Genomic DNA, 10,836 nt, shown 5'->3' with positions numbered 1-10,836 from the left:
TTATTGTTTAGCGTTGCGAGGGTTTCAAGGCAGGTAGGTTAAACAATGAACTTCAACGAACTCTAGTGCCTTATAACCTTGTGTTCAGCAAGTTTTTAGCAGAAAGCATTTAGGTAGTTATATTTAATGAAATATAACTACCTAAATGCTTAATTTTATTAGTAACTGAACTGATCACTTTAAGGTGGCCTTGTTAACTTTGGTCTTTGAGAGGATATTGCCCGAGTAATCCCCTAAAAGTTTGTACATTTGGATCACGTCTCCGATTTTGACAAAAATCCATGCTGATAGTGTCCATGATGCTGAGCAAGATCCACCAGGTTTCCCAAAATGTTCCATGTAGTTTGTATGAAACTTTCCTTTTTCGTTACCGAATATGTACAAAAATCTGGTAACAAAAACCGGCCAAGAGCGTGTCGGGCCACGCTCAGTGTAGGGTTCCGTAGTTTTCCGTATTTTTCTCAAAAACTACTGAACCTATCAAGTTCAAAACAATTTTCCTAGAAAGTCTTTATAAAGTTCTACTTTTGTGATTTTTTTCATATTTTTTAAACATATGGTTCAAAAGTTAGAGGGGGGGGACGCACTTTTTTTTCCTTTAGGAGCGATTATTTCCGAAAATATAAATATTATCAAAAAACGATCTTAGTAAACCCTTATTCATTTTTAAATACCTATCCAACAACATATCACACGTTGGGGTTGGAATGAAAAAAAATATCAGCCCCCACTTTACATGTAGGGGGTACCCTAATAAAACATTTTTTTCCATTTTTTATTTTTGCACTTTGTCGGCGTGATTCATATACATATTGGTACCAAATTTCAGCTTTCTAGTGCTAACGGTTACTGAGATTATCCGCGGACGGACGGACGGACGGACGGACGGACAGACAGACATGGCGAAACTATAAGGGTTCCTAGTTGACTACGGAACCCTAAAAAGGAAGGTTTCATACAAACTGCCTGGGAATTGCTGACCTACAAGTTAGACGTCGGAGATGAAATTGTTTTTGAAATGAAACAACTTGAATTTTGATTAATTGTGGTTTATTGATACATTTTTCATATGTAGGTCAAATTTAATTAAAATAAAGGAACTTCCAAAGACCCATTTTTGTGTTCCAAGCTTAATATTTGACAAGGTACTTAAAATTGCAGTAGTTATTATCCCCGTGTGGTGACGGGTTAAGAATTTCAGCACCCCCTTTTTTCCCGTGGGTGTCGTAGACGTGATTATATGTATGTATGGATGTATGTATGTACTTCTTATCTCCAGATTTGCTGGACACTCCATGAGCCTGGATCCCAGGCCATGGTCTCCTTGGCCGCAGGTGAAGAAGGTGGAGCAATCGTCGGGGTTGGCTATTGGATCTTCTTGAATTTATAATGCTGATGGCGCTAATGCTGCAATCAAAAAATATGTTTGTAATATATACAATACACACTTACAAGCGGCGGAGATACCATGAATGAACCAGTTAAAGAAAAATAAAAATACATAAAATATTATAGTATACCAATATTGACTTACACTTGATTAAGCCAAAGCTGTATTAATAGCTCTCAACAAAGCAAAGTCCTCTCCACACCTCCCGTGGAAGTCATCAGTTTCAATACTCCACACCATGACGCCGGCGACGCCGAGGTTCACGGCATATTCCACCTTCTTGACCAAGGAACTAGGGTCATCGTAGGTGACCCAGTTCTTGCCTTGGACTGCGTATGGCACTTGGGCTACGGAATCGTAACGGACGTCCCAGGTCTCCGTCTTCAGTTTATTGCAGAACTGAAAAGAATGAAGCTGAGTTAAGGACTTCTGTTAGCTTAGTGCTACTGCTACTATTGTCTCTATGATTATTTTTTGTATCCAGCCGGCGTATCATGCTTCTAATTTTATCACTTATCCGCGAGGATAAGACATCTGTCACTCTCACACTGACATACTTGCTAAAGCGTGACGGATGCTTTATCCACGAGGATAAGTGATAAAATTGGAAGCATGATACGCCGGCAGGTATGGTTTAAAATGTTTAAATTTTCATCAGATCTAATTTTTTCCAAGTTTTACACTATGAACTTGAGCTCAATATGTACGATCAGCTGCAAAAATGCATGGCAAATTTATCAATGAATTCATTTATAATTTCTCTGTGCAATTTTGTAGCTCACTACCCTTGAAAACGCGTGCCATATATAACCAGTGGATGCTCTATTTAATAATCCATAAATTAAGACATGTTAACAATAGAGTTCTTGAAATGTGCCTCCCAGTCGTGATTGCCCCGCTGTACCTGACCCAAAACCTTGCAACGGTTTCTTGTTTTGCGGAGTCCGCATATTACCCGCCAAGTATGTATGCATCTTATAATTAATTACTTTAGGATAAATAGGACATCAAGGTAGAGTCGCCAAGTATCTGAACACGCTGCTATATGCTATTGCCTTTTAGTAAAATCAGCTTTTTTTTAGGAACTGTGAAAACGAATTAATAGAACGATTTGCTAATATGAAATTGTGCCGAGTGTCGTCACGGTCAACTGATTTATCTTTCTCTCCGACTTATAAAATATAAATTGGGTTCAAAATTTAATTACCTGATGCTTTCTTTTGTGCAAGACATCAAATATTTTATTTTAACTACAGACAAGTTCCGTATTGTTAAGGTCATTTTGAGCACTTTAGTGCGTTTTCACATTATCCGATTCGATAGCGGCCATCTTTGATTTTTGTCTTTGAAATCCTTCTGACGTCTTCTGATAATGTGAAAACGCACTTAAGCGCTCCGTATATCTGATTTGATTGCGTCTGGCAAACTTACCTCGTTGTATCCTATGAAGCCATTCGTAGCAGTGTATTGTCCAGCCAAGCCAACCCCACTAGCTGGAGCCGCGACCCCGTTGACATTCGCATCGGTCAAGGTGAAAGTTCTGCCGTAGAAAGGTACGCCCATTACAAGTTTTTCTGGAGGACAGCCTGAAATAATAATAATAAAAATTCAGTCGAATTGAGAATCTCCTCCTTTTTTGAAGTCTCAGGAGGAGTATTTTCGTCTTTTTCCTTTAATTATTTATTGTCTTGAAACCTAATACAATGAAAACTAAACTTATACTTATACTAAGTTACATTACTTGTTATTACTGTTATTAGGTTTGTATCAGCTTTAATACTTAGGAGTCTCTGTCTCCTGAACTAGGTCTAAGCCTGTGACTCAGGATGCAGTGAATCCTCCGAGGAAAGTGAAAAAAAAAAAAAAAAAAAACACAGAGTATCTTATTAGGTATGGATAAAGAATGATGAAAAAAATATGTGATACTATATGTATGAACAGAAAAAGGAAAAAACAGAAAATACATTTTGGGAGGAAAAAACGTATTTAGATAGGTCTGTTAGAACTATGATCCCTACACACAACGCGCTGCTACCAGAAAAATAGGTTAGGTTAGGTTAGAACTGTGACCCTTAAACATATGTACTACTATCAGATAACCTAACCACAAAATTAAAATTTTGAAAAAACCCCCGACCGCGACATAGTGGACCGATTTTCATGAAACATGGCTAAGAACACTCCCGACTAACTCAGCTTTCAGACAAAAAAAACTAAACCTAAATCGGTTCATCCGTTTGGGAGCTACGATGCCACAGACAGACACACACACAGACAAACAGACAGACAGACAGACAGACAGACAGACACGTCAAACTTATAACACCCCTTCGTTTTTGCGTCGGGGGTTAAAAAGTAGGTTAGGTTAGGTTATACCAGCTGTGATCCCTTCAAAAAAGAATAAAATTAATTCATGAAATGTTTTATACTGTTTGCTAGTTATATTATACTAGTCGTATATCAATAGATAGTTATACCATATAACGGTTATTAGAAATAAGTGTTATACGAAATAAAGATTATACAAAATAAAAGTAGATATTTTGTGGTTATACCAAATGTTAATTATGTCAAATGAGTGATTATATCCTTTGAATATATACCAAATGTTGTTATATCAAATGTTACTATAGCAAAAAAAGTTATACCAATCATTACACACCCCCTCTGGAGTACCACTGGACAGACAGTTTGCTTACTCCGCTTGCCGGATGCTTTCGCAGATATAGAAAGATCTCGGTGTCTACGTAGGATAGTGCGGAGGACGTATAGTTGCCTAACTGATAGGACACTACATTCGGCGTACAGTTGAGTTGTCGGATATCTGAAGGGTTTAGCCATTGCAACCTTTAGTACAGCGCGTTGGGCACGCTCCAGTTTTAGCATAGCTGTTTTGCCAGTGACTGGCATAGAGAAGAGTAAACTATCATTAGAGTCTTGGCATCTGTATATATATGATGTACAGTGAAACCTGGTTAAGTGGAACCTGGATAAGTGAGAAACCTCTTTAGTTGAGACCCAAGGTGTGGTCCCGACACTTTCGCACAGATTTACCTCTATTAGTGAGACAAAACAGACCTCTATAAGTGAGATTAGCCTTTTCGATTTTATAGTCACATTTCCCTCTATTAGTGAGACAGAGTGTGTATTTTACCTTTGTTACTGAGACTATATTTGAAATGTATATGTCACCGTAAAATTGTAAAAACCGTCAGTTTATAATTTCACTAGCGAGATTATGAACTAACGAAATATTGTGAACCGTAACGTACAGTTCACAATTTGACGGATTATTTTTACGTTAGATTATAATCTAACGAAGCGAAACCGTCAAATTGTAAACTGTCATGGCGTCGGAACGAAGCTAGCGCTCTGATTGGTCGGTTTTATAGTAGATCGTTCTGTGGCCATAGAGTGACTGACACCAATAGACACTGCTATCACAGATGTCAATCAAACACCTCATTAAACTGTTATCATCAAAATTCGATATATTGTTTTAGGAAATGGTAGAACTCGCCAAATAAACAAAATTTACAGTTACTTTGCTTGTTATGTGGTGGCTTAATTGGTATATTTCTTGTGATTTAATATTCAGTTTTCAAAAAAAAAAAACCGTTATTTATAATCTTACTAGTGAGATTATAAACTGACGAGTTATGATGAACCGTAACGTTCACAATTAAACGGATTTTTTTTCGTTAGATTATAATCTAACGGAGAGAAACCGTCAAATTGTAAACTGTCATAATATGCGTCAGGAGCTAGTGCCCTGAATGGTCTGGTTTTTGTTAGATCGTTCTGGGCCCTACATAGAGTACCTAACATAAATGGACACTACAATCACAGATGTCAATTATTAGTACATTACTCTTCTATCAGTCGTGTTTTGATTTATCGACACTCGTTTCAAACTTCCTCTTTTTTGCACTTGTATCGTTCGACGTTTTTCAGTCTATACATATGGCCCTTTAAAGTTTCGATATGGGCACATAATTAACCACATTTCGCACTAGTGCCATAAAACTGCATCATGTCTACTGAAATACACATTTTCAGTACAGATGGAGTTTTTTTTACGCACTAGAGCGAGAAGTGGTTCATTATATGCCAGGTCGAAACTTCGGAGGCTCATCTGTACTGAAAAACGTCGTACGATACACGTGCGAAAAGGAAATTCGTAACTCGTGTCGATTTAAAACACTCCCTTCGGTCGTGTTTTAATTTTTCGCCAGTATCGCCACTCGTTTCGAACTTCCTTTTTTATGCATTTGTATCGTAATGTACTATTTTAATATAGTTGCTCAAAAAGTGCCCGTTTTTTGTCTGTGTAGCTTGCGACAAGTTGTATTTTACGCACTCATGCGTAAAAAGTATGCGTTCCATTTTACGACTACATACCGAGCTGTTTTAACATTAGTCTATTTTACTAAGAAGGCATAAAACTATAAACTTGCTATTAAGTGATTAATGTTCAAAACATTGATATTTCATAAATGTAATTGTTTACTTTTAGTCATACTAAACATAAGTTATAAAATGGATGACATAATGAGGTGATGACATACTTCTCGCACTTATAACGAAATATACTATTTTATTACATTAATAGACATCTGTGATTGTAGTGTCTATAAGATCTATGTTAGGTACTCTATGGGCACAGAACGATCTAACAAAAAACTGAGCATTCAGAGCGCTAGCTCCTGACGCATATGACAGTTTACAATTTGACGATTTCTCTCCGTTACATTATAATCTAATGAAAAATAATCCGTTAAATTGTGAACGTCACGGTTCACCATAACTCGTCAGTTTATAATCTCACTAGTAAGATTATAAACTAACGGTGTTTTTTTTGGAAACTGAATATTAAATCACAAGAAATATACCAATTAAGCCGCCACATAACAAGCAAAGTAACTGACAATTTTGTTTATTTGGCGAGTTCGACCGTTTCCTTAAACAATATATCGAATTTTGATGATAAAAGTTTAACGAGGTTTTTGATTGACGTCTGTGATTGCAGTGTCTATTTGTGTCAGTCACTCTATGGCCACAGAACGATCTACTATAAAACCGACCAATCAGAGCGCTAGCTTCGTTCCGACGCTATGACAGTTTACAATATGACGGTTTCGCTTCGTTAGATTATAATCTAACGTAAAAATAATCCGTTAAATTGTGAACTGTACGTTACGGTTCACAATATTTCGTTAGTTCATAATCTCGCTAGTGAAATTATAAACTAACGGTTTTTACAATTTTACGGTGACATATATTTTATGAACTTAATTGTTTGTAAATAATTTTATAGGAATTTACCTCTGTATCTGAGATACAGTCAATCTCCTCTGTCCTCAGCCAACCTCTGTAACTTGGACTTCATTGAAAATCTACTCCCATATTTTTAATCATTCTTAGCCTATCATTAAATTACGCGATTGATCCTTTTTGTGTTCAGATGAGTGTAAGGGTTTTCTTGGTTATTTTAAGTAACTAAAATCTCGACAAATTACATAAAATATTTAAAAAAATACTTTCATAATATATCTATAAAAGTTTTAAGACACAATGACGTTAGAGTCTTATATTTTATTTAAAGACAAGGCTTATTTACCTTTTCTTTTAAGTAGTATGCAACTAATAATAACTATATGCAAAACACCTTATTTATCACCTCTATAACTGACATACCCTCTATTCTGACCTCTATTAGTGATACCCTCTGTAAATGAGACAAACATTTTATTATGCCTGTCTAACTGAGACCCTGAATAAGGGGAATACCTCTTTAAGTGAGATAATGTCGTCCCTTGAAGTCTCACTTATCCAGGTTTCACTATATATACATCACTATGAATTTAACGGGTAATTAAAAAATTTGTAGTGTCTCTGATAGATGATTCTGCTTGATAGAAAATGAGATTCCTCCTATGTAAATGATGAAATGACAAGGAAGTATGTAAGACACATGCTGCACCGACTCCAAGTGAATGAGATAAGGGCAAGTGAATGTTCATAATGACTGATTTTATGTAAATCTTACTTAGCTACAGCAGGCAGGCAAGTATGGTCGCACGACAAATGATAAAACATCCTGACCGTCCCTATCGCACTTACAAATAGTGCGATTGTAGTAGAGTATTGTAAGTATGTAGAGGTAATAGATGTTTTATCATTTTATCGCGCGACCATACTTGCCTGCCAGGGATAGCTACAGTTATCATAATCAACAGTCCATGGTTATCGAATTCTTCCTTTAATTCTTTCAGTAGCAAAGATAAGTTATTTACAAATCGGCAGCACCTTGAGTGGTATGTCGTTGGTTTAGGTACTACCAACTCCAGGGATATTATTTAAGTGTTCATATTAAAGTAATAAGTGTGATAATAAATTGTTCTAGGCACAATCAGGAGTGTTGTAAAATATGATAATAATGTTTCTTCCATACTTCCTCGCCATCTCATAATAAAATTGACATCATTATTATGTTTCATAATATATGCTGCGCTGATGAAAGCGAAAAATTACGATGGTGTTTTATTTCAGTGTGAACAAAATCTTACTTGGCCATAGTCGGGATATCGTAAGACAGCGAAGCACTCGTCTCCAAGGCGGCAACAGCAACACTTATCAACAGTCCGTATTTATCGAACTCTTCCCTCAATTCCTTCAGCAACAAAGAGAAGTTGTTCACATCATCAGCTCCGTGGGTGCTGTCCCGTTGGTTGGGGTACTCCCAGTCCAAGTCTAAGCCGTCGAAGCCGTAGGTCAAGACCATGTCTCTGGCGGTGGTGATGAAGGTCTTGCGGAGGGTAGCGGAGGCTGCCATCTGTTGACAAATTTAGAAAACTGGTTGTTGAAATAAAAGTTACGAGATTGCGAAAAAAGATCGACGAAAAACGTATTCGTGTTTTAGATGAAAGAGGATGACCACTTCGAAACGTAATTTCCGTACAAATGTGCTCATTTTGATATGACAACACCTAGGGAGACAAGAGGACTACGTTTCTATGGAGAAACATACAAGAAGAAACTGACTGACTGCCTGACTGACATAACAACGCATAGCCGAAACCGCTAGTCATACGGATTCCAAATTTGGCACGTAGGTTCACTTTTTTTAAGTCTGTAACTTCTGATTTCAGTCCCCGCGAATGATACGGGCGGCTGAATTCAATTAATCAGTTCTTTTTTTAATCCGTATGCATAGATAATAAATCTATGTGTAATCATGAAGTGCACGTAGGTTAATTAAGAAATGATTTTTCAAAATTCACATCCTAAGGGGTGAAATGAAGGGGGAGGGCGAAATTACTTTTAGTACGAAGCCGGGAGAAGCATCAGAATACTTACCGTGGAGTATTTAGCGGAGCCCTCGTTCCATCCGCCGACGGCCAGGATGGTCTTCAGCCGGGCGTTCTGTTGCTTCAACTCGTTGAATTTCTTGAAAGTGCCTAGAACAGGGAATTCACTGTACTTTGTTTGAATTATATGCTTGGATCAACCTCGAGAGAACTGTAAAATAAATGGGCCAATTTACGATTAGTAGTTCTGTTGATCTACATACATACAATCACGCCTGTATCCCATAAAGGGGTAGGAAGAGCACATGAAACCAATAGTTTCAGCACCATACTTGGCAAATAAGGGGTTGTGGGTTCTGTAAATCTAGGCAAGATTAAATACAAATAATAAATATTAATAGTAGGAGAGAATGTTTCAGAACTATTATAAAAACTTCGGTGAAGGAAAACATCGTGAGGAAACCGGACTAATTCCAAATTCCAATAAGGCTAAGTTACCCTTCAGGTTGGAAGGTCAAATGGCAGTCGTAAAAACTATGGATTAGTTGTCAAAGCGGACCCCAGGCTCCCATGAGCCGTGGCAAATGCTGGGACAACGCAAGGAGGATGATTATTACTATTATAAAAACATACAAGAATCGGTGTTGTTCTGTATGGTCCTGATAAAAATACGCAGTGTCTCTGACTAGATATACATAGATACGGAGTTACATAATATACTATTATGTCTTTGGTATTATCTAACTAATGCCTTCAGTTACATCATGAGCATCTTACCAAGACCATAGTTATCGGGCAGATCAAGATAGGGGTCGAGCGAGACGACAGTCCCGTCGTCCTTGATCCCGACGAAGGTGTAAATGAGATGGGTGCAGAGCGAGGCGTTGATGTCGGAGACGGAGAATTTGCCGTCGCCGGAGCGGTAGGTGGCCCACGTGCCGTAGTAGCACACTACCACTTCTGGAAACAAACAACATTATTTCTTATTCATTTGCTTCTATAGATGGGCTTACTCTTGGCCACAGACTAGCCAAAGGCAAAGACGCGCTACGTACGATACGATACGGTACGTACAGTCGAGTTCATAAATATGTGTACATTTCTTCACCTTAACTGTATGCAATAAGGTGAAAAAATGTACACATATTTATGAACTCGACTGTACGTACGATAGAGTGAGCTCGCCCAGAAGATATATCGCCCAGAGGGAGGGGATATGACATCCAAGTGCTATAAGAAAGTCTTAGGGCCCTATGTCTCTAAAATCAGAGAACAAAGAAATAAAAAAAAGTATTTTTAACCGACTTCAAAAAAAAGAGGAGGCGGAAAATTATTATTATTTATTTTCAGCCTCCTCCTTTTTTTGAAGTCTAAGTTTTTATTGTAACAAAATGTTGCCAAGGTTTTATTATTTTTCTTGAACCTAGGCAAATTCCAATAACAAATATAAAAACGAATTGCACGTAGGCATTTGCAATGTTACGTAGGTACCTTATGTTCATTTAATATTTCTACTTGAAAGTAAGAATCTCCGCAAATAATCCCGTTTCTCGACTATATAAGTACCTATTTTATAAAACTGAATTACTTACTATCGTGCCCCTCCACAAAAACGGCCAGCAAAGCAACTCCAAGTATACATTTAAAAAACAAAGACATTTTCAAAGTGCTAATATTACAGATGGGCCTAATGATGAACTAATGCCTACCTACTAATTAGAATTAAAATAGGCGAGGCGACATTTATATATGAAACACGTTATCTGGGGAATCAAGACCACGAGGATTAAGATGGGGAAACTAGATAGTTGTATTGAGTAATATTACTTTTTATTGGTTAATAGTTATGACGGTTTAGGAAAATTTTCAGAGATAAGACTAGATAGTGTGAAATCAATCCGAGGATCATTAGCTCCTTGCCGCCAAATCTTAGCATTAATACCTGCAGAATGTTAACAATTGTGATGCTTACAATAGTAACATTATGTATACTTAGCTATTCGTTAGCAATGTGATGAGCATAAGTATTATAAATATTAGGTATAGTACCAGATGCCGAGTTTAAAAATAAGTTTAAGACATATTATGTAATGCATGCTTCTACACGATAACGAATATTTTAATTATAAGTTTTAG

The 10,836-nt window shown here is 37.1% G+C and overlaps 1 protein-coding gene across 1 annotated transcript; it reads right to left on the bottom strand.

The window, feature by feature from the left end:
* Positions 1 to 1,033: 1,033 nt before the first annotated feature.
* Positions 1,034 to 10,409, bottom strand: LOC125239568 (probable chitinase 2). The gene is made up of 8 exons (XM_048147210.1): positions 10,293 to 10,409; positions 9,478 to 9,660; positions 8,750 to 8,850; positions 7,960 to 8,225; positions 4,186 to 4,334; positions 2,822 to 2,976; positions 1,535 to 1,789; positions 1,034 to 1,407 (listed from the first exon to the last, which is right to left on the bottom strand). Exons 1-7 carry the CDS (start codon positions 10,357 to 10,359, stop codon positions 1,541 to 1,543), a joined length of 1,170 nt encoding a protein of 389 aa, XP_048003167.1. The 5' UTR covers positions 10,360 to 10,409; the 3' UTR covers positions 1,034 to 1,407; positions 1,535 to 1,540.
* Positions 10,410 to 10,836: the final 427 nt, after the last annotated feature.

Source organism: Leguminivora glycinivorella, chromosome 2 (genome assembly GCF_023078275.1).
Source record: "Leguminivora glycinivorella isolate SPB_JAAS2020 chromosome 2, LegGlyc_1.1, whole genome shotgun sequence".
In the NCBI taxonomy this organism is placed as follows: domain Eukaryota; kingdom Metazoa; phylum Arthropoda; class Insecta; order Lepidoptera; family Tortricidae; genus Leguminivora; species Leguminivora glycinivorella.
The sequence above is the reverse complement of the archived record's forward strand: the minus strand, read 5'-3'. Positions and strand labels throughout refer to the sequence as shown.

Bases quoted from the DNA above. Each gene is read 5' to 3' on its own strand.
- LOC125239568 (XM_048147210.1), bottom strand. From the start codon at position 10,359: ATGTCTTTGTTTTTTAAATGTATACTTGGAGTTGCTTTGCTGGCCGTT. The intron at 9,661-10,292 runs GTAAGTAATTCA...GTTTGTTTCCAG, and splicing joins TTTTGTGGAGGGGCACGATA to AAGTGGTAGTGTGCTACTAC. The intron at 8,851-9,477 runs GTAAGATGCTCA...TCCCTGTTCTAG, and splicing joins GCCCGATAACTATGGTCTTG to GCACTTTCAAGAAATTCAAC.